We start from the raw sequence: 23722 nt of genomic DNA on the forward strand, positions 1-23722 counted from the left end.
TGAATAAATGTTTTTATGAAAATTTAAAGCTGAATAAATGAATTGGGCTTCTAGAGGGAGCTGTGCTTGGAACAGACCACAGGAAGTAAGGACGACAGCAGATGAAGAAGAATTTGTGATAAGCCAAGCTGTGTGTGCTGAGGTAACATTTTACTACCTCAAGGGGAAAAGTATAAAAATCCAACATTTAAAAATCACTTCAGATGGAAAATTATTATTTGCCCTGAAAAAGAGGTTGAAGGATTGAAGATATAGCTACATTGGTATAATGCTTGCAAATCATACATGAACCCAGGTTCAATTTCCATCATCACATAAACCAGGTGGGATAGTGTATGTCTAAAACCTCACTACTTGGGAGATCATGGCAGGACATTGGGAAGACAGATTGGGCCAGTCCATTTGGAGAGGATGCGGGTGTGTGGGTGATTCAGGGGTTGCAGCTGGCCTGTGCTCCTCTTGGGGAGCCTTCTCTTAGGGACTGGACTTTTCCCTTTCTCTGGGGTCTCCTGTGACCTTCCCACAGATCTGTCATCACCCACAGCCTGCACAGGTTGCATTCAGGAAAGACAGAAAGACCAGAACAACAGTGGTTAAGAGCCCTGGTTTCCTGAGGATCCCAGTTCAATTCACAGCACCCACATGGCAGCTCACAATTGTTTATAACTCCAATTCCAGGGATCTGGTGTCCATCTCTGGCCTCCATGGACACAAGCCATGCAAATGGCTAACAAAGAGACCCTGCTGCTTCCTCTGCACAGGTCCCACACATCCATGGACACTCACACCTCCACACTGTCACAACCCCACCCCTCAGCCGACAAACACAGCTTCCTCTCCTCCATAGGGAGCCACTTCCTCTGACATACATGTAGTCAAAGCAACACACACACACACACACACTCAAATAAATTAACCCTAAAAAAAGAGAGAAGCTGATCAACATTTTACTACCTCAGGGGGGAAAATATCAAAATCCCAAACTGTGAGTACAGTTTTCACCGAATTCGTGACCCTTTCAATATGTGTCCCTTTCTTGTCCACTGTTCAAGTCAAACCATCATAAAATAGGGGTATGTTAGTCATATGTTTTGTTTGATTGCTTGAGACAAGGTTCACTATATAAACCAGCCTGACCTAGAACTCACAGAGAGCTTTCTGCCTCTGTTTCCAGAGTACTAGGTATGAGATTCAGCTGTATTTTAAAGCAGGCACCAAGAGGATTGCAGCTTTATTGCCATTTATTTATTTATTTATTTATTTATTTATTTATATTTCTGGTACTGAGAAATGACTACATGGTTTTGTATGTGTAAGTATGAGCTCTGCCATTGAGCCTCTCTGAACAAAGGAATTACAGATCCTTCTGAGGTTATAAATGTGGGATGAGAGAGAAAAAGAGGCACCAAGGATACCTCTCAGCTTCTTGGCCTGAATGCAGGCAAGTCAAGAGCTTTGCTGTTCGATGAGAAGGCCCAAGCTGTTTGGGGGAACCAGAGCCTGTCTGGGTCAATGAATGGCCTGAAGTTCAGGATGTCTTTGGGGAAGGTCCAGAAATGAAAGTCACAGGTGTGAGACCTGGTGAGACTTGGGCTATGAGACTAGTTGCCGTAACTGGAAGGACGAAGAAAAACAAAGTGAGTTGGGAAGGGGGAGACCAGGAGAGTGGACAGTGTGGCCACCAAAGAAGAGAGAAAAGAGCAAGGAGGAGTTAGTTAACGGCGCCAAAAGTAATGGTATTAGTTTCTTTGGTGAGAAGAGAATCGACAGAGTGAATATATATATTTAAAATCGATGAACTAGATTGGCTTACAAATGTGGTCTGGGTGGTCCAAGAATGGCCATCTTCACACTGGAGAAGCTGAGAACCCTAGAGCAGCTCAGTCCATGAGTCTGGATGCTTCTGTGATCCCGACTTGAAGCTAAACACCTGGAGAACTCCTGGAGAGTCACTAGTCAGTCAGTCTTCATCGGAAGCTGGAAAACACTGGGTTGTGATATTAGCAAAGGAATGGAGCAGCAGTGGTGGCAGCAGTAACAGCAACAACATGATAAGTGAGCTTGCCAGCAAGCCATGAAGGCAATGAGGGGAAAAGCAGAAGTTTTCCCTTAAGGTCTCCAACTAGAAGGTGCTGCTCCCATTTAGGGTAGGTCTCCCCACTTCAAATAACCTGGTCAAGAAAATTCTTCCACAGATATCCCCAGTGGCTTATATTCATATTCTTTGATTTTAAGTATAGCCAACTTACAACCAAGATTAATCATCACAAGTCCATCCCTTGCCAACTTGACACCCAACACCATCACTTTAGAGCTACGATTTTCCTCTCTGTCCTCAAAGGTTCACAACCATATTATAATGCAAAATGTATTCAGTTCAACTTCAAATGTTCCTAGAGTCTTTAATAATTCTAATACTTTCAAAGTCCAAAGTTTTTCAGCTGTGAGGTCCTAAAACATAAAAACCACAGTCAACACTTCCAATATACAATGCTATAAAGTAAGCATCCTTATTGTAAAATGATCAGTGCATAGCAAGGAATAATCAGACCAAAGTACAGCAGGGAAAACACTGAGTCCTGCAGCTCCATGACTAGCACCTGGGGCTTGTGATGAAGTCCCAAACTCTTCCTCATTCCTCCCACAAACTAGTTCCATAGGCCTAAGAACCACATGGTCTGATTTATCACAGCAACAACCCCACTTCTGGTACCAATTTCTATCTTATTGTTCATGGTACAGGAGTTAGAGCTGTTGGACTTTATGACAGACTTTTTAGCTTACAAAGGATGGCTGAGTAGGTGCACAGTGAACAGTAGGTAGACAAGTGGATAGTCAGTGGTGGCTGAATAGATTTGTGAGTGAATTGTCAATAGATAATGTATATATATACACAAATATATATATGTATATATATATACAAATATATATATATATGTATATATACATACATATTTGGTTTTTCGAGACATGGTTTCTCTGTGTAGCCCTGGTTGTCCTGGAACTTACTCTGTAGACCAGGCTGGCCTTGAACTCAGAGATCTGCCTGCCTCTGCCTCCCAAGTGCTGGGATTAAAGGCATGCACCACCACTGCCTGGCTCAACAGATAATCTTTAAGACTATAGTCTTTAAAGCAGGTCTATAGTCCTAGCACTTGGAAAACAGAAACAGATGTGACAGCAAGAAGTAGGGGAACTGAGTCTCATATACAGCTGGTGCTGAGTCTAGTTAGAGTAAATGAGTTAAGGACAGGAAGGGGACTGGAGACACAGCCCAGCAGTTGAGAGTGTTACATGCTCTAGCAGTGGCGTTTCCAGAACCCATATCATCCGGCAACTCATAATTCGCTTATAGTTCCAGCTCCAGATCTGATGCCTCTGGCATCTACAGGCATCCACAGACACATGCGCACTCGCGCGCGCGCGCGCACACACACACACACACACACACACACACACACACACACACAAACACGACTTAAAATAATAGTTTTTTTAAATGCCAAGAAGAGACGTGGGAGATGGTTCAGTTGGTAAATGAGCATGAGGAGCTGAGTTCAATGAACATGATAGCATGTGCTTGTAATCCCAGTGCTGGGGGGGTGGGGGGTGGAGACAAGAGGACCCCTGAGGTTCACTGGTCAGCCACTATAACCTGATTATAACTAATTAGTTACTAATTATAACTATAATTAGTGAACCCTGGACCAATGAGGGTAGATGGTGTTGAGTATGAAATTTGCTGTCCACATTCATGTGTATGTACTTGTGTGTATGTGCATGTGTGTGTTGCTTTGACTACACATATGTCAGAGGGAGTGGCTCCCTATGGAGGAGAGGAAGCTGTGTTTGTGGGCTGAGGGGTGGGGTTGCAACAGTGTGGAGGTGTGAGCGTCCATAGATGTGTGGGACCTGTGCAGAGGAAGCAGTCTCTCTGTTGGCCATTTGCATGGCTGGTGTCCATGGAGGCCAGAGAAGGACACCAGATCCCCTGCAACTGGAATTATAAACAGTTGTGAGCTGCCATGTGGGTGCTGTGAACTGAACCAGGACCCTCAGGAACCCAAGGCTCTTAACCACGGAGCCACTTTTCCAGCCTCTTTTAGGGTTTTGAGACATGTGTCTCATGTTGCCCAGGTTGTTCTTGAACTCAGGATGTAGCCAAGGCTGTCCTTGAGCAGCCTTCGATTCCAGGTGTGCACCACCACACCAGATTCCTTCTGGTTTAACCAGATGTCTTGAGGACAGGCTAGTCATTCAGAAAGACCCTCCTGTCCTCCTGTGAGTCCTTGTAAGTTGTAGATGCCCCAGTAGGGATGCAGACATTTGCCCTCCCCCTGTGACAGGACTTCCAAGCTTCTGTTGTACAAGCAAGGCTGGTGTTCAAGCAGGTGCTGTGCAAAAACACTTGGAGCCGATTACCCACACACAGCATCTCTGAGTCAGGGTATTTGTGCTTTCACAGGGATCCCTCCACGGGGCTTGTCCCCAACCCCCTCTGCCTGTTTCCTCACTATTCCACAGCAGAAGCAGTTCTCCAAACTTCTGATCTCTGCCAGCTTGGAAAAGTGGAAGTGTCCTTGTGTGGCTTCTCTGGGCTTTCTCTGGTTCCAATGGGTGTTGTCTGTTTCTGTATTCTACCAGCCCGAAGGCAAATGTGCAGAGACCCATGTCGGTGACCAGGACACACTTGTTGGGATGAGGCACTGTATAGTGAGGAAGGGGCCGTGGCCTGCTGGTTCTTCTGCCAAGGCTCCCTCTTCCTCCATACATGTCCATGGCCTCTTATACCTCCACATTGTCACCTGCCGCCTTCACACACCCAACCACTGATCCTTCTCTCCCATAGGAAACCTCTTCCTGTTAATTTTCTTTGGCCCTGGGGCTCCAGAAGTTTGGGCTGGGTAGATAACCTGCCCTTCTGTCTGAATCACAAAATCACAACACACCAGGAAGATAACAGATTCTATCTCGGCGGTCTATCTAGGTTCCTAGCTGTGGGGCAGAATCAATACTGGTGTGTCTGGCAGAAATGAGTGTCTCCCTGGTAACTCTACCCTCTAAAATTATCTATGTGATGCTAGATCAGCCCTTTAGCCTCCGAGTGTTGAGACCCCTGCCCAATGGTTAAGGTGCCAACCCCTGCTGAGTCCTTCCATGTCTAGCCTACTCTCTAAGCTCTGCTTCACAGCCTTGTTCTTGCCCTTGAACCTGCTCAGCTCTCCCTGCCTCAGAGCCTTTGCCCCGTGGTCCTGTCTTTCCAGTCATTTCCTCCTCCCAGACCCATACCCAAAGTATACACCTTCCCCATGCCCTCTGTGTCCCACTCAGAGGACTTGCCGTGGTTTGACCTGCTGTCTCTTAGGTGTTACATGAAATAGCATCTGTCCCTCCTGCCCTCAAAGATTCTCTGAAGCCTCACACAGGCCTGGGACCTGCAGGTGTCCCTCCACTCAAGGTTTGGGCCAGGGACTGCTGAATGCAGTGCCTGGTGGGTTCTGAGAATCCCATAACTCCTCATTGTTGCTTGTCACTACATAAGCCCTAGTGACTCTCACTGTTATGTATCTGGAGACAACAACATCACCTGGGGAAGTACTAGCATGGGATGCTCTGTAGGAATGTGGAGAAGCAGAGGGAGCTAGCTAAGCAGGGTGCTGCAGCAGGGAAGAGGCCTCGGCCTGTTGTCTGTGGCTACTGTTCTGCCCAAGGTCCAGGTGCCCCATAGACAACTGAGGAGCCAATTTTGGTGCAAATACATAAAAGTCTTTTTTTTTTTTTTTTTTTTGGTTTTTCGAGACAGGGTTTCCCTGTATAGCCCTGGCTATCCTGGAGCTCACTCTGTAGACCAGGCTAGTCTTGAATTCAGAAATTCGCCTGCCTCTGCCTCCCAAGTGCTGGGATTAAAGGCGTGTGCCACCACGCCCAGCCATAAGGTCTTTATTATGAGCTCTTGAGCAAGGTCTCTCACTGTCCCCATCCCAGTGGGTCAGAGTGAGAGCCCCAAGTCTACAGGGCATGGTATTTATTGTAATTATAGCAAGCTTGGGGAATTTCCATATGGGTCAGCAAGTTAATATTTTTTTTAAAGATTTATTTATTATTATAAATAAATACACTGTAGCTGTCTTCAGACACACCAGAAGGGGACGTCAGATCTCATTACGGGTGGTTGTGAGCCACTATGTGGTTGCTGGGATTTGAACTCAGGACCTTCAGAAGAGCAGTCAGTGCTCTTACCCACTGAGCCATCTCACCAGCCCAGCAAGCTAATATTTTAAAAACTCTATTTCTGGGCAGGAGCTGAACATGAGGACAAAACCACCTGATGAACAGGATGGCTAAGTTATCTACTCTCTGCAGGATGTCTTAAGCTATCTGTATGTACCTTGGCCTGCTATTGTAGCCTGACTGGCTGTTGCTAAGGGGGGTGTGCTGCCCTAGGATGCTCGCTTAGGAACACTCTGATTTTTCTTCCTGGAAATGGAGTTTAGCCCCTGGTCTCACCTAAGACAGGGTTTCTTCCAAAACAGGGTTGGTTGGGCTTTCCAGCTACAGCTGAGTGATATAGGTTGAGTTGTTCACAGCGAAGCAGGTCTTTGTGTGGTTCCAGTTTGGAGCCCGTGAGGTCTAAGGGTGTGATGCTTCACTGTGCTCTGTGGCTTGGGACTTGGAACATAACTTTTTGTTTGTTTCTTTGTTTCAACATAACTTGAAGAGGGTGCTGCAGCAACTCAAGACGCCTTTTTACAAGAAAGCCACTCTGCTGCAAGCCACGAACCTATCCCCCACCAGGATGAATTCATTTAAGAGGGCAGAATCCTCATAAAGGAGCTGAGGCTAACACAAAGCTCCCGCCTTCGGCCTTCAGACGCCATTAACATGGGAGGGGTTAAAGTTCCAACCCACGAAGTGATCATAAGCCCGGAAGTAGCCGTTATGCCTCAAGTCTTGAGGAATGGAGGACAGGAGAGATGACTCAGTGGTGGTAACCACCTGGTGCTCTTCTGGAGGGCCAGACTTTGGATCCCAAGGCCCACATCAAGTAACCCACAGTTGCTCCAGCTCTGGGGGCTCCAATGCTCATCCATGGGAGGGTGGGTACCCACATGCTCATACAAATACATAGAGGCTCACACACATGTACACATGAAGAAAAATGAAACAAAAAAATTTAGATTAAAAACTGGGGCTCAGGGATGAAGAAGTGGCTTGGCAGTTAAGAGCACTGAGTGCTCTTCCAGAGGTCCTGAGTTCAATTCCCAGCAACCACATGGTGGCTCACAACCATCTGTAATGGGATCCCATGCTCTCTTCTGGTGTGTCTGAAGAGAGTGACAGTGTACTCACGTACATAAAATAAATAAATAAATCTTTGAAAAACAAACAAACAAAAACTGAGGCTCACCTGGCAGTGGTGGCACATGCCTTTAATCCCAGCACTTGGGAGGCAGAGCCAAGCGGATCTCTGAGTTCAAGGCCAGCCTGATCTGTAAAGCTAGTTCCAAGACAACTAGGGCTACACAAGGAAACCCTGTCTCAAAAAGCAAAAACAAGCAGTTTGGAAACAAGAATAAAAAAACAAAACAAAACAAAACAAAACCCCAAACCAAAAACAAAACAAAATCCACCACCACCAACAAAAACAAAAGCAACTGGGGCTCAGAAAAGATAAAATTCAGACCACCATGTTGGTCTTAGTGCTTCTAAAACAAAAAAGCTACTAACACACATCGAGGTGTGATATCATAGACCTGTAATCCCCGTACTCGGGAGGGAGAGGGAGAAGGGCCAAAAATGTAAGGTTACACAGTGAGGCCAGCCTGGCTTACATTAGAGTTTTTGTACAGGCATGAAAGTACTTAGCATAATACCTGTGGACCGAGAGACCAATGTTTCATTTGCACCTCTGTCTGAACCACTGAGGGCTTTGTCAGAGCTTCGACATTTGGGATTATACCTGGGAACAACCCATGTACCTGGGCCAGAAGAGTAGCTTCTGGCTATGTGTGTTTCTCCTATGTCTGAATCTCCTGGTGGGAAAGTCCGCACTGACAGGGTCAGGGATCTCCCAGCTGGGAGGAGTCCTGGAGTCTATGCTGAGGAGATGTTTGCCCTGTAGCTGGAGGAGGCTTTGCATGGGTGCTGGGCCTTACATATGTCTCAGGCCTAGTTGCTGCTGGGCAGGCCAGAAGTGGAAGCCTGGGAGAGAGATGCCCAGGCTGTGTTCTCAGGACATAAGCAGTGGTAGACGGCGGTGTGCAGGTACACGTGCACACACACGCATTCACACCACCTGCTCCTCTAGATAAGTCACAGCAAGGTCAAAGGGCTTGGGTCATTCCCTGTTCCAGGAGTCCTTTTAGTCATCAGGCAGTAGGCAGGGTCAGGTCGATATTGTACACCCAGAACCCACAGCAGCCATCGAGAGCCACTGCAGAGAGCAGTGTGTGTGTGTGTGTGTGTGTGTGCGCGCGTTGTGTTTTGAGACAGGGTTTCACTATTGTAGCCCTGACTGTCCTGGAACTCACTCTGTAAGCCAGACTGGCTTTGAATTCATAGAGATCTATCTGCCTCCATCTCCGGAGTGCTGGGTTAAGTTAAAGAGATGTATTATAATACTTGATCACTTATGATCTCTAAGAAGGCTACCTAGTGCCGTAACTCTCACACCTAGATTTTCAGTCTCTGAGAAGGTGAGGCAGGATTGCCAGATCAGCCTGGGCAACATAAGGATGACCTCATCTCTTAAAACAACAGCAGCAACAACAAGACTTGTGAAAAGAAATTAATCCATGCCTCCCCTAGTCTTCCCACTGGCCGGCCTTACTGGGGTCAGTAGAGTGCGCCCACCTGTAAAGCCCTCCTCCACCCGCACTCACACACCCACTTAGTGTATACACAATCAGATGCCATGCCTGGCAGCTCCCCTCCCCTGCCAAACCAGATCAGGCCTGGCCCCTGCCCAGGTGTTCGCCCCAAAGGACATCCTGTTTTTCTCTTTTGCCTCTGTCGACCCTGAGCACGTGTCCCAGATCGGATGCTTATGAAATCCTCTGTGTTCCTCCCTCACCAGGTCCCTGGTGGCCTGGTGCCCAGAGCTTGGCTTCGGTGAGGCTGGGACAGGAAACTCCCAGCTCTGCTAACAACAACCCCGCCTGACACATGAGAGGAAGTAGAGGTGCTGATCCTAGCACCATGCATGACCATGGAGTGCACCTGTGAGCATGGGCTTACAGGAACATGTGACACCCAAGGCCACAGGAAATGTCGGTATGGAATCCCAACCAAAAAACACCTGTTCACTCAGGTACATGGCATAGTAGTAGAGACTGCGGATAGGACCAGGGCTCCAGTTCCCAATCATTTGCCAACTGGGTGACATCAGCCAAGCCCCTTCACTTTCATACAGTAAGTGCTCAATCAGTGTAGTTAACTAGGAAACAAACAAATGAAAAATAAAACAGTAGCAGAGAAAGACTAAATGCACAGGGCGTCTGTCAGTGTATCTGACATCTCATCCTAATACTTGACAGACATGTGAGTGCACACCAAAGAGCATGCGGGATGTAACACGCCTACTCAACTTTTTGTTACATCTACCCATATGTGTCTGGGAGTTCGAATGGAGCTACTGTTCACCTCCAACAATGCCCACCATTCCACTGTAATACTCAGAGTTCTCTGAGCAGGCGTCAGGGGCAGGAGATGATGTTCATCGAAATAGACAGGTTTGCTGCCTCTGTGGGTCTGGGTAGGGTGGTGTTTGAGGGCATGATCCTTACCCGTGGCAGGTTGGTGAGTTTCTACACTGTATACAGGTGCTGGAGGCATGGGGCATTCTCACCTTGCATGGTTTCAAGCTACTAGCTGATCAATCTTGGGCAGGATGCTTACATATACTATGCTCCATTTTCTGCGAGCTGGAGACAGTGGTACCCACCTTCAGATGAATAGAAGGACAAAAACCTCTAGAATCTCCTGAGGACAAAACCTAACCCAGTCAGGTGCTGTTTATGTCACTATTATTGGTTATTTCTAAGACAGAGTGTCACTATGTAGCAGTGACTGGCCCTAAACTCCTCACAGATTGTCCCTTTCCTCTCCTCTCCTCTCCTCTCCTCTCCCCTCCCCTCCCCTCCCCTCCCCTCCTCCCCTCCTCTCCTCCCCCGCGAATGCCAGGTTGGTCTTGAACTCACTATGTATCTAGGAATGACTTTACACATCTGATCCTCCTGCTTCTACCTCTCAAAAGCTGGAATAACAGACATGAGCCTTACCTCACCTATGTAGTACTGGGGATCAAACCCAAGGCTCTGTGTTCTCTAGGTAAACATTCTACATTCTCCAGCCCAGGTGCTTTCTGAATCTCCCTGTTTGTCCCCTGTGATATGACACTGTATCATCCCTTACAATGTTTACCCTGGTCTATTGCCTGGTCTGTTGTCCTGTTGGCAGAAGAGGATATCCCTCTAGGCTATGAGTCCCTGGTGTTGGTATTCTGTCTGGACTCCATCCCCATAGTTACCTGACAACAGCCAGGTAAGCCTGGCCCACTATAAAGGGGGCTGCTTGGCCCCTCCTCCCTCTCTTACTCCTGCTTCTCTCCCTTGCCTCTTGCCCCCTTGCTCCCCCTCTATCCCTATTCCCTTCCCCCTTCTCTCCACATGATCATAGCCAGCCTCTACTACTTCTCACTCTCTCTCTCTCTCTCTCTCTCTCTCTCTCTCTCTGCCTTTCTCTGCCTCTACTACCCTCTTAACTCCCCTCCCCATGCCCTGAATAAACTCTATTCTATACTCTACTGTCATGTGGCTAGTCCCTCAGGAAGACCCCACACCTCACCACATCCCCATATAACATATATATATATATATATATATATATATATATATATATATATATATGGGTTTCTCTGTATAGCCCTGACTGTCCTGTAACTCACTCTAGACCAGGCTGGCCTCAAACTCAGAAATCCACCTGCCTCTGCCTCTCAAGTGCTGGGATTAAAGGCGTGCACCACCACTGCCCAGCCATAGAACATATCTTAATACCTATTTATCCTTTTATAATCACAACACCTGGAGGACAGGCTTCTGTCTGTGTCATATCTAGGTCTAGTCTGTTCGGCTTGGCTTTCGCTTTCCATAATAGTTCCATAATGGTTCAGGTGCCAGACTCAACAGGTTCCCAAACAATCTCAAGGATTCAGGGTCCTTGTCCATCTGTTCGAGGCAAAACTAAAACAACATCAACAGCAAAAAGGTTGTGCAGCCAGGCACAGTGGCATACGCCTTTAATCCCAGCACTCAGGTGCAGGAGGATGGTGACCCAAGCCAGTCTGAGATACTTAGCAAGGCTAGTGTCAGAAAATAAGATAAGGAGATGGAGAGATAGCTCTGTAGTGAAGACTGATGGCTGAGTCCCATTCCCAGCACCTATGTCAGGTATCGAACATTGCTAGCTCCAATGATCCAACACTCTCTTCTGACTTTCTGTGGGCACCCACACACATGTGGTATGTGCTTGCACGCACACACACACACACACACTCATGCCCGCACTTGTGCATGTACACACATAAAATAAAATTTTAATAAAAAAATGAAAACAAAACAAAAGCAAAACTTGGAGTTTGGAAAGGTTGAGGCAGGTCCTAGGCTCACACAGCATCTAACCCCGGCTTGCCCTCACAGGCCCTAGATGGAAGATTTGGGAGAAAAGTCTAGAGCAGGCTGTTGCTCATTTCTGTCTCTCTGGCTGTTGGAACACCCCTAAGTTTCCCCCCTCCCCCAACATCTTCCCTACCTCTGCCAGCTTGACTTTCTTGCTCTTGCAAGTCTCTTTCTTGGCTCCCTGCCCCAGTCATGTTCCCAGAAACGAACCTCTCTTCTAGCTGGGGATGAGTTAGAGGTGTTTCTCTGAAATAATTTAGTCCCCTGGATTTACAGCGTTGGTGAGAGGAGGACAGCTTGCAGGTGGTGTGTTGGTTGAGAGTTCAGGCTACTGATTTAAATAGGCAGAGGAAGGCTCAGGCATGACTCTGTGGTACAGGGTTTGCCTAGCATACCTGAGGTCCTATATTCATTCCTCAGTACTAGAGGTAATTTCTTTTATTTATTTATTTTTTTAAAGAAAGAGAAGGAAAACACAAAGCAAAACCCACCTCTCCGTTCTGGCTGGCTTCTCTGGGGGCGGGGGGCGGTACTCCCTGAGGGACAAAGAGCTTCCTTCCCTCCCACGTAGGAAAGCCTTCGGAGCAGCTGCGATGCCAACAGACGAACACCAGGGGGCGACCTTATCAGCTCTGCCTCACGTCTGTTAGGTGCCCCTCTCCAGGAGCTCCTGGCACAAAGCCTTGTGTTGTCAGTTGCGAGGAATGATCTACAAACAACAGTTAAGTTCAAGGTCAGAGCTTCCATGTTTCGCAAGCTGAGCGTAGTGGCACACGCCTGTAACCTCCTCAGCCCTCGGCAGGCTAAGGCAGGAGAATGAGGTATATATCAACTTAGAAGCCAGCCTGGATGCATGAAACGCTGCCCAAGGAAGAAATGGGAAGGGGAAGGGAAGGGAGGGAGGGAGAGAGAAGAGTTACAGTGAAGCACCGGAATTCTAGCACCTGGGACGTAGAAAGATCAGAAGTTCAAGGTCATTCTTGTCTGCGTATAGAGATCCAGGACAGCCTGGGCTAAATTTAGGCTGAGAGTGAGTGGCAGAGGTGAGGGCGGGGAATGGGTGTTTGTCACCCTCTTCTGGCCTTTATAGGCACTGCATGCGCGTAGTGAACAGTAAATCATCACGCGTGCTTAGTAAATCATCACGCCTGGCTTTTCATGGAGGTTCTAAGGGTTCTGGGGATTACACTGGAGTCCACAATTCACCAACTGATCTTCTCCCCAGACTTCTTCCCCCGCTTTGCAGATAAGATCTTGGCTGAACAGGAACTCACCTTGTAGACCAGGCTGGCCTCAAGCAAAGATCCTGCCTCTGATTCTCTAGAGTGCTGAAATTAAAGGTGTGCCAGTGTGCCTCACTATTCCCATCCCCAGAGACAGACAGACTGACTGACTGACTGACTGGCTGGCTGGCTGGCTGGCTGATTGATTGATTGATTGATTGATTTGGGTTTTTCAAGACAGGGTTTCTCTGTGTAGCCCTTGCTGTCCTGGAATTTTCTCTGTAGATCATGTTGGCCTTAAACGCATAGAGATCCTTCTGCCTCTGCCTCCCAAGTGCTGGTATTAAAGGCGTACACCACCACTGACCCCACATTTTAATTAATACATTTTTAATAAAAATTTGAATTCCAGAAAATACATTGGATTCCTAACTTCCCTGGGAAAAACGCTTTATTAATGTAATGCCAGGGAAGTGTTAGTAACACCCCCCCCCCAAAAAAATGGGCAGGAGCTCTCCGATGCAAATCACAACAGCTAGCTCGGGCCCGTCAGCCTACTATCAACACGCAGAACAGTTTTGGTGGAGAGGAGCCCTGAATATCTATGCGGTAAGGCTTTACAGAAAGCAGCAAGAAGGGGTTGTTTCTAGCCTGGCAAACATCGAATTGGAGAGCCTTTAGCATATTTTGCTGGTGCTGGGAGTGAAACCATAAGCTTAATTTCTGTTTCCCTCTACATTGGTGGTTGTCAGGCAGGGGGATGGGCTTGTTGGGAATGAACTTGAAAATGTTGGATTTGTTGGTATTAGCCTAGAAACTGGAGCTAGATTTGGGTTTTGTTGGGGGGTAACTTGGAAACTAATGCTAGGTACTGGCCTGTTAGTTTATCTGAGTTCAAGTTTTCTAAAATGAAGTCCGAATTTAAAAGGTTTGGTCTCTCAACATAGGCTCACTTTCCATCTAGTAGCAAGAGATGGACACACTGGCAGTTGCTAGGATTTGAACTCAGGACCCTTCAGAAGAGCAGTTGGTGCTCTTAACCACTGAGCCATCTCTCCAGCCCCAATGACAGCTTTTCTTATCACGCTGGCTTGTGTTGGAGACATGAAACTTTATAAAGCATGAAGAACAGGACTTGGCCTTACTCATGTCCTGCAGAGTAAGTGGTCCCTCTATTCCGTGTGTGTGTGTGTGTGTGTGTGTGTGTGTGTGTGTGTGTGTGTTTTCTTAGATAGCCCACACTGGCCTTGAACTTGTACAGCTTTCCTATCCCAACTCCTTAGTGCTAAGCTTCCATGCCTGGTTCTTAGGGTCCTGCAAAAGAGTCCCCATTGGCTTCTAACCCCTCCTCCCCACATTCCTCTCAGGGATGAGTCATTGATATCCTTCCCACCCAAGGACAGGAGGAAGAACTATCCTAGAGCAATGAACCAATAAAGCTGTCGGAAGCCTTAGACACCTGACTTCCCATCTCTGACCATTAGTGATCTACCAGTGGATAAAATAATCCCCCCCTCACTCCCCATTACAGAGTTTCTCTATGTAGCTCTGGCTGTCTTTGAACTCTGTGTACAGACCAGGCTGGCCTCAAACTCAAAGAGATCTACCTGCCTCTTTCTCCTGAGAGCTGGGATTAAAGGCTTGAACCACTACTCCTTGTTTAATAATCTTTTTTTCTTTTTCTTTTTTCTTTTCTTTTCTTTTCTTTTTTTTTCGAGATAGGGTTTCTCTGTGTAGCCTTGGCTGTCCTGGAACTCACTCTGTAGACCAGGCTGGCCTCAAACTCAGAAATCCACCCGCCTCTACCTCCCAAGTGCTGGGATTAAAGGCGTGCACCACCACTGCCCAGCAATCTTTTTTTTCTTAAATGATTGTCCTAGGGAGCAAAAGAGAATAAATGACTCAAGCACATAGTAGGTCTTAGCTAGGAACCATTTCTCTCTCCCATTCCCCATGTTCCAATGATCTACAACAGTGGTTCTCAACTCTCCTGTGCTGCAGGGACCCTTTTAATACAGCTCCTGAGGTGTGGTGACCCCAACCCAAAAATTATTTTTGTTACTACTTCGTAATTTTACTATTGTTATGAATTGTAACGTAAATATCTGCATTTTCTGATGGTTTTAGGTGACTCTTGGGGTCGCGATCCATAGGTTGAGAATGCAGGTCTAGGCAAAAGGAAGCAAAGATAGTATGCATCAACTGTTTATTGAAAGGCGAAGCAAGATGGAGGAGGTGAGAAACAGAGACCTGTAAAGTACAACAGCAAAGGTGGTGGGGAGTGCCCGAATCCTCTTCCTCCCACCCAGGAAGCCTCATGGGCTTGCAGGGGTTGCCAGAGACAGGATCCGACGCTGTCCTAGTGCGCCCTCTAGCGTCCTACAGGAGGACATGCTTTTGGCTGGGTCACTCACAGGAAAAAGGTGCTGGGGCCTAAAGGAGTGCGCACAGGTTTATTAATAGGGTCAGGATCAAGTCCAGAGGGCATTGCCGTCTAGGGGGTGTACTTGGAAGAGCAGAACCATTCCACTTTCCCTAATCCTTGGAATTTATATTTTTATTACCTTTCTTTGTGTGTGTGGGGGGGGGGTTGGAGGTGAGGGTCAGAAGACAACTGGAGGGAGCCAGTTCTCCTCTTCCACCTTGTTGGTCTGAGAAATAGAACTCAGATCGTTGGTCATGTCAGGAAGACCCCGGAGCCTTCCTGGGCCTTTTCTGGGCCCTCTCTAGGACGTTTCACTAGTCTGAAAAAGCAGTTCTTGGTTGAGTTTGCCCTTGTCCTAAGCAGGGGTGAGATTGGTGCATGGGGCTTGATTTGAGGGGAGGGGTGAGCTATAAGGATCCTAGAGAGATTGGCGCTACTGAGAGGAAAAAGTCAGGTTGATGAAAACAAGGAGTGCCAGGCGGGAAGTGTCTGACTTCTACAAGTCCCGCTGGGGTTGGCTGGTCTGCACAGACTGCTGCCCAAAGGGGCTGGGCGGAGTCAAGAGCGGCGACTGACTATTGGACTCATGGAAGGTAGGGGACAGCTTCTCAGGCTCATCCCTGAATACCTCCACGGGACTGTCAGCTTCAGTGACTAGGGGCTCTGCCTTGAGGTCCTGGATCATCCAACCAGAGGCGATCAAGAAGAGGCAGACGGCCAACATGACCCCGGCTACCCCACACAGTGTCGCTCCTACCACGCGACAGGTCATCAGGGCTTGGTTGTAGTCAGCTACTGGGTCCTCCATCGATGAGATCTTACTTTCGTTAACAAGCTCTAGTTTGGGGGGCACTGCATAGCCAGTGGTCAGGGCTGCCACACCCAGCAGGAGAAACAGAGAGGCCACGGACACGGTGACCTGAGGAGAGGCAGACAGAACAGCAAGGATTCAGGCTCAGCGGCGATCCAGATCATGGGATAATGAAATGGGCATCACAGAACACTGACAGAGATGGGAGCAGAACCCAGGATTTTGCACATGATAGGGGCAAGCACTCTACTACTGAGCTACACCTTCAGCCCTTTTTGAATTTTAGTTTGAGGGCAGGTCGAGCTCAGTTACCTAGGATACCCTGGAACTTTCTAATTGACCCTAGATAGCCTTGAGCTTGCCTCCTAAATTCAGGAATTACAGGTGTGTATCACCATACCTACCCTAGCAATGGTTTCCAAAGCTAACTTTGAGTTCTGTCCATTGTTATCTAGGTCCCATTATTATTATTATTATTATTATTATTATTATTATTATGGGTTTATGTAGTATGAAAGGGAGTGTATGTAGTGCATATAGTGGTAAAGGGTCAACCTCTGGTGTTTCTCAGAAATAGGATCTCTCACCAGGACCTGGAACTGGAACTGACTGGCAGAGACTGGATCCTCCTGTCTCTGTCTCTCTTTTCAAAATTGTATTTATTTATTTTGAGAAATGATCTCTCTACATAGCTCTGGAACTGCTATACAGCCCAAGCTGACCTCCAGCTCACCAAGTTTCACCTGCCTCTTAAGAGCTGGGATTAAAGGCATACACTTCCATATCCAACCCTATCTGGCATCTTTATGTGGGTCCTGGGGACTGAACATAGGGCAAGCAAACACTTTACTGACTGAGCTGTATCCCAGCTTTATTTGACACTCCTATCTGGATACCCTCTTACCCCGTGATCCTTTTCACCCTCTGCCTCTTTGCGAGGTTGATGCTCATACATCCTCACGTCTCATCTCAAACTGCTCCTCTAAGGTACCTTTCTCGGGACTTCCAGCTTGGGCAGGTGCCCTTCTTTCTCTTTACACAGCCCAGTGCCAACTAGACCTTCAGTGCATCCACCTCTGAACAGACTTGGGCATGGATTTTAGTTTTTAGGTGAGTGATGTCTGCCTGTTTTACTGGACTGGACGCTATGAGAACAAAGACGCGTCTTGGGCTCAGTGCAGTACTAAGTATGAGTTGAACAACGAAATGGACCATACATGAGAGTTCTTAAAGTGGGAAGTTAGAAGATGGCTCAGGGGTTAAGTGCCTTCCATGGAAACACAAGTACCTGAGTTTGGATTCCCAGCACCCCTATAAAAAAGCCAGACTTGCCGGGCAGTGGTGGCACATGCCTTTAGTCCTAGCACTTGGGAGGCAGAGGCAGGTGGATTTCTGAGTTTGAGGCCAGCCTGGTCTACAGAGTGAGTTCCAGGACAGCCAGGGCTATACAGAGAAACCTTGTCTTGAAAAAAGCCAGACTTGAGACAGAGTCTGGTAGAACATGACTGTAATCCCAGAGGCTGGCTGACTTCTGTGAGTTCTAGGCCAGCTAGGGCTATTTTATACCATGAAATCTTGTCTAAAAAGGCAGGCAGCATCTGTCTGTAACTCTAGTGCCACAAAGGTAGAGATAGGCACAAAGGTAGAGATAGGCTCACTGACCAGCCGAATTCAGTGAGAGACTGTCTCAAAAGGTAATGTGGAGAAAAATAGTAGAAGCCATCACACCTACCTCCCCATGTGTGCACACACATGTACACTCAAACATGTAGATACATTAAAAAAAAAAAGAGGACTAACAAGATGTCTCAATATGTCAAGGCAGTTGCTGAGCAAGCTCAACAGCCTGAGTTCAAGCCCAGCCGGCATGTAAAGATAGAAGGGGAGAAGCAACTCCATAGAGTTGCCCTCTGACCCTGGCACACATGTCCACGTACACACATCATTCACACACAGATACAATAATAAGTAAACAATAATTTTAAAAGATGCTGGGCATGGTGGCATACACCTTTAGTCCCAGCACTTGGGAGGCAGAGGCTGATGGATCTCTATGAGTTCCAGGCCAGCCTGGTCTACAAATTGAGTTCCAGGACAGCCAGGGCTACACAGAGAAACCCTGTCTCTGGAAGAAAAAAAAAAGATGTTAGCTGAGTCTGGTGATGCTTGTAATCCCAGCTATCAGTGGACTGAAGCAGGATGATGGCTATCCCAGGCAAATTACTGGGACCCTGCCTGAAAATAAAATGTCAAAAGAAAGCGTGTGATATAGCTCAATGGTAAAATGTTGGAAGATTGTTCAGGATGTTTAAGTGCAATCCCTCATAACATATTCTCAATCTCTCTCTCTCTTTCTCTCCCTCTCTCTCTCTTTCTCTCTCTCTCTTTCTCTCTCTCTCTCATACTCTCTCTCTCTCTCTCTCTCTCTCTCTCTCTCTCTCTCTCTCTCTCTCACACACACACACACACACACACACACACACACACACTCATTCCTGCCTCTGCTGACTAGGTTCTGCCTAAAATACTCTGACTAGGAAGTCTTCTCTGATAATCCCAGATACTGAGGCCATGACCCATCCTGCTGTATACCTGAGCTGTGGTTGTGCAGCACCGCCCCCCAAGTTAGCACCTTGCCTCACCATTAGAGGGGAGCCCCTCGGAAGCAGATGGAGGGACCCTTGGCTTCCGTTTCTCTACAGTATTTCGTGAAGAACTAAACAAAGGGACTACACCTCGGGCTGTTATGAGCATCAGTTGTCTGTTTCTCACATGCCTCTTCTGCTTGCCAATGGTACCCACAGTGGGAAACCACAGTAAGATGCAGGTGAGATGAACTCCACATCTGGCAGCTGTGCTTCCCCTCCAAAGCCATAGCAGTTAGCACAGAGCTGGCAAATGGCCAAAAAGGAGTCAAACTTCTAGGAACAAACACTTTCATTCCTTCTCTATTTAATTTCACTCATTCACTCATTAACTTATTCATTAATTGATGGATTTCAAGACAGGGTCTCTCTCACTTGCCCAGGCTGGCCTATCACACACTAGTTCTATTTCAGGCTGGTCTTGAACTCATGATCCTTCTTCCTCAGCTTTCCAAAGTGTAGACCACAGTTTTATTATGCATCCTGGAAATCAGTTAATTTCTGGCGTTTTATTTAGGTTGATTTTTCTTTCTTTCTAAACAGATGTAGCTTAGGCTGCCTCAAATTTTCTATATAGCCAAATTGGACCTTAAAACTCTGGTCCCCTTGCTGGGCGGTGGTGGCGCACGCCTTTAATTCCAGCACTTAGGAGGCAGAGGCAGAAGGACCTCTGAGTTGGAGGCCACCCTGGTCTACAGAGTGAGTTCCAGGACAGCCAAGACTACACAGAGAAACCCTGTCTCAAAAAACAAAAAACAAACAAACAAACAAACAAAAACAAACAAACAAAAAACCTCTGGTCCCCCTGCTAGGATCAAAGTGTCACCACTATACTCAAGTTTATGCAGTGCTGGAGATCAGACCCAGGCTTCAGTGATGACCTGGAACTCACAAGGAAATAGACAGAGTGACATGACCCTGTAGAGTTGCCCTCTTACCTGGGATTATCCGAGAAGCCTCTCTCTCCCTCCCTTTCTCTCTCTCTCCTTCTCTCTTTCTCTTTCTCTCCCTCTCTCTCTCCCTCCCTCTCTCCCTCTCCCTCCCTCCCTTTTTCTTTCTCTCCTTCTCTCTTTCTCTCTCCTTCTTTCTCTTCCCTCTCTCTCCCTCCCCCTCTCTCTTTCTCCCTCTCTCTCTTCCCCCTCCCTCTCTCTCTCCCCCTCTCTCTCTTTGTTGTATATGTGTATATATATATATACCTGCACATACATACAAATGCATACATACACATGCTGGAGGTTGCTCTGGTGCTGCTATGGATTCAAATGCTAAATTTTGAACCCCAAGATCTGGTTGCTCCCAGACGACAAAATTCTTATATACACCATCTTTGTTGTGCAAAGCTTGCTCCCCAATTTAAAGTCATCAGTTAAATAAAAGTGGCTACAGCCAATTACTGGGGAGAACAGAGGTAGGTGGGGTTTCAGGGATCATGAGGAGAGAAAGAGGGAGAAGGAGGAGAGAGAAGGAGAAAGAAAACGGAGGGAACAGGAGGCCTCCACTAGACGGGATGGACCTCACATGTGGCCAAGTGAAATGCCCCCTGAGGACAGACTGCTGGAGCAGAAATAACCCTGGCAGAGACTCAAACAGCAAGTACCTGGGGAGCACAGCTGGAGAATTAACCAGTCTAGCGTACAGAAGAATAGACTAGGGGTAATTTGCCCAGTAATTGTGCTATAACTGATTAAATTAATAAAAAGAATCCTTAATTAAAATTAAACTGGGGGGCCTGGCTGGGTCATATTAATAATTAATAGTTATTAAATAACATTTTAAAACCATTCACATACTCATAAACACACTCACGTGATAATGCTTTTAAAACATTTTTAGATGTATTTATTTCATGTGTATGAGTGTTTTGCTTGCGGTTACGACTGCATCACATGCTTGCCTAGAGCCTGTGGAGATCAAAGAGGGCAGTGGATTTCCTGCCACTAGAGTTACCACTGGTTACGAGCCACCATGTGCATGCTGGGAGTTGAATAAATAATGATGTTTTAATTATTTTTTTAAAGGGCCATGAGTCAGCACAGTCTCGAGAAGCTGATGGGCTGTATGAATTGATAACAGAGGGAGCCTGAAGATGTAAGAAAAAGCTGCATTCCTCAGCCCTTAGCTGGATCCACTTTTGCCAGAAGGTATCCAACCTCTGGTCTCTTCTAGAAAATGAACTTTGTTGTTGAAACCTATTTACTCTGTACGTTTGGCCCTCGAACATGAAGACTCCTGACCACCGTGACATCTCTCTTATAGCCATCACATGCTTGCCTAGAGCCTGTGGAGATCAAAGAGGGCAGTGGATTTGGCCTCAGTCCAATCCCACCTTCTCCCCAAAGCCACAGGTGCCATCCATTCCTTTGGCCTTACCTTCCAACACAGTGAGGGCCAGGGTCGGTTGATATACCGGATGGGGATTCTCTCTGGGTCGTAGGGGAGAGTGGTGGTACCCAGCCAGTCGTTGTAGAAGAGATTAGGATAGAAATCACCCCCATACCATGTATTTTCCTCCACATTAGTGCCATGGCTACAGACACAGGGGCGACTGCAGCTCATCATGGATCACTGTGGGCACAGTGACAGAGGGAGATCAGTGGAGTTGCCATGGTAGCCCTTTCATCCCTGCGTGAGAGGTCCCCTCACCTCTCCTCTGTCACTGAATACTTCATCCTCACAGGCCACCTACCCTTTCAGCATCCTGTCTTTCCCTAAGTTTGCGCATGAGCCAGTAGTTTTCAGCATTATTCCTGGCAGCTGTCTGTCTGTCTGTCTGCTTTCTCTGCAGACCATCCAGCAGCTGGAATGTGGCTCTGGAACCTCACTGTTGTACTGAGTCCCAGGCCCCCAGCTTCTTTGATGTGACTTTAGATCATGTACTGACCTCTCAGGCTTCCCTTGTTGGTGAAGCAGAATAATAGCCTTGTCTGGAAATGGGGCTAAGGACGACAACCGTCTCACTCAGTGGCCTTCTGTAAGTTTTATGGCATTGTTTTCTTCCAATTTACTTATTACCTGTGTGATGTACTCATATGTGCGGGCAAACCCAATGTGGAAGTTAAAGGAAGTCTTGCAGGAGTCACTTCTCCCCTTTTACCAAGTGAATCCTCCTGGGGATGAAACTCTGGCCATCAGTTCGGCAGCAGCATGTGTCTTTACCCCCTGAGCCATCTTGACAACTCCAATTACTATATTTTTTGTTTTTATTTCCTTCCTCAATTTTTGGGGCTCCCATGTTTAGAGTGTGAGATCCTCATGTTCCCCCTCAAAACTTCTGTCCCTTTCAGGACCCTTTCATGGGGGGGTGGTTAATTTCATAGATGATGTGACTTTAGATCATGTACTCATCCAGTTGGGTGGGGTCCTCAAGCTGTATGGTCCTAAAAGTCTGAGGCTAGTTTTTGATACATACAAGTCCCAAGGAATTGTGAGTTCAGGATTAAGGGCTCTCGGTCCTTTGGACTGTTAGATTTCCAGAAAGACCACTTAGGAATGCACAAAAGGAAACTCTGAGATCTTGGGGATGGAAGGGACCTGTGTCCATCGAGGAACTGGAGAGGAAAACAAAATAAGACAAAACTTGGCTCTCTCTGCTGCTTCTTTCCCATCCCCCTCAGCTCCACGTGCAGCTTCAAACAAAATAAAACCAGTGGACTTGTTCCGCTAGGATCCTTCTCTCCTTCAATCAGCGTGGCACCAGTACCCCTGCGTAGATGTGCACACACATACCCCAAAGAGGCACACATGTGCAGCGGAGTGCTGACGGGATTGTGACTGTCCACTCGCCCCACAATTCAAGGGAAGGAAGAAAAATAAGAGGAGGAATAAAACAACAACAACAACAACAACAAACAACCTAAAGAATGATAAATGGTAGAGACCAAGGCACTTCAGGGACCTAAAATGAGGGCCAGATAACAGGACTGCAAGAGAAGGTGGAGGCAGAGATGTGGTCAGAACTGAGACCACAGAGGCCCTGGCTGGGAATGCGCCAGTGAGGAAAATGAAAGCGACCAGAAGACTCCACAACTAGAGCTTCAAGTAGAGGCCCAGAAGGGGCGGGGAGGGACAAAGGGCCAGAGTTAGCCCTTCCCCTGTCATTCTTGCTCGCCTTGCCTCCAAATGCAGAGGGTCTGTTCATCCTGCTGATAATGAAGAAGGAAGGTGACCTTGACTGTGCCTCCCCCTCTGCCTGGCCCCTCCTACTCTCATCTTAGGGTGGTCTGAAGCCAGTCTGGGAGTGGGGGATGGGAAAAGGACAAGGAGCGACAGGATGCTGAGGAGCCCGCGGGGTTGCCATGGAAACATCCAGGAGTGTGTTCCTAACCTGCAAAGGGAGACATTTAATGGGAAGAGAGCTGGAAGAGGAAGAGGCTGCGTGGTCCAGGAAAAGAGACTTTAATGCCAGGGACTTGTCTCGAGGGAGATAAACCTGTGGGCCACAGGACGCACAGAATCTGACCTTAGGTCCGCCCACTCCAGCGCAGCAGGAAGGAAAGCCCTCCTTGTGCGGTGGCTAGAGGAGTCAAAAACATTAGCCACATTCTCTGACCTGACCATCTCTGACGAAATAAACTGCGTAGTTTCCCAGAGGGAAACTGAGGCACAGAGGAATGAATAGGAATGAGTTGTTAGAGAGGGGCGGGTGAACTCATTCTTTGAAACCTATGCCTAGTCTATAAGCAAGCCCTGGGGTGTCGAGGCCCAGTGCCAAGGGGCTCTGTATCACTTCCACTTCCCCAAGCTAGAGCATAGGGAGCAGATGCCCCACCTTTGACCGGACACAATCATACAGGGGATGCTAGAGGTGGGGGATGGGGTAGGGGCAGGGGAGCCAGTAGGGCGGGGGTCGGGCCGCAGGGGTCTGAGCTCACCTCTGGACCTGCGTCTCTGGAGCCAACAGAAGCTGTCAGAGCTGGAGCAGAGCAAAGCGAATTCGCTTCGCG

General features: G+C 47.5%; 2 protein-coding genes and 1 long non-coding RNA gene across 10 annotated transcripts in view; 1 reads left to right on the forward strand and 2 right to left on the reverse strand.

Annotated features, from left to right (window-relative positions):
• Positions 1-10546, reverse strand: part of Trib3 (tribbles pseudokinase 3) — a 24252-nt gene extending 13706 nt beyond the window's left edge. For 2 of the 8 annotated variants that reach the window (XM_031372267.1, XM_031372270.1), the window contains exons 1-3: positions 10423-10545; positions 9786-9943; positions 1814-1987 (exon numbers count right to left, since the gene is read on the reverse strand). The gene's annotated coding sequence lies outside the window, so the exon portion shown is untranslated. Of the gene's footprint in view, positions 1-1813; positions 1988-9785; positions 9944-10280; positions 10371-10413 lie in introns of those variants that run through there. The other 6 variants (XM_031372275.1, XM_031372271.1, XM_031372269.1 and 3 more) reach the window with 6 other exon arrangements.
• LOC116091168 lies at positions 9694-21021 on the forward strand. The gene is made up of 3 exons (XR_004118965.1): positions 9694-9731; positions 12247-12408; positions 20798-21021. It is a non-coding gene; the product is annotated as an uncharacterized LOC116091168 (long non-coding RNA).
• Nrsn2 (neurensin 2) lies at positions 15088-23722 on the reverse strand. Its single transcript, XM_031372276.1, has 3 exons — positions 23651-23722; positions 21150-21344; positions 15088-16242 (listed from the first exon to the last, which is right to left on the reverse strand). The coding sequence occupies exons 2-3, from the start codon at positions 21336-21338 to the stop codon at positions 15820-15822; spliced, it is 612 nt and encodes a 203-aa protein (XP_031228136.1). The 5' UTR covers positions 21339-21344; positions 23651-23722; the 3' UTR covers positions 15088-15819.

This window comes from Mastomys coucha, unplaced genomic scaffold (assembly GCF_008632895.1).
Source record: "Mastomys coucha isolate ucsf_1 unplaced genomic scaffold, UCSF_Mcou_1 pScaffold15, whole genome shotgun sequence".
In the NCBI taxonomy this organism is placed as follows: domain Eukaryota; kingdom Metazoa; phylum Chordata; class Mammalia; order Rodentia; family Muridae; genus Mastomys; species Mastomys coucha.

Coding starts and splice junctions, on each gene's coding strand:
- Nrsn2 (XM_031372276.1), bottom strand. CDS start 21,338: ATGATGAGCTGCAGTCGCCCCTGTGTCTGTAGCCATGGCACTAATGTG. Junction 16,243..21,149: donor GGCCCTCACTGTGTTGGAAG/GTAAGGCCAAAG, acceptor GCCTCTCCTCAG/GTCACCGTGTCCGTGGCCTC.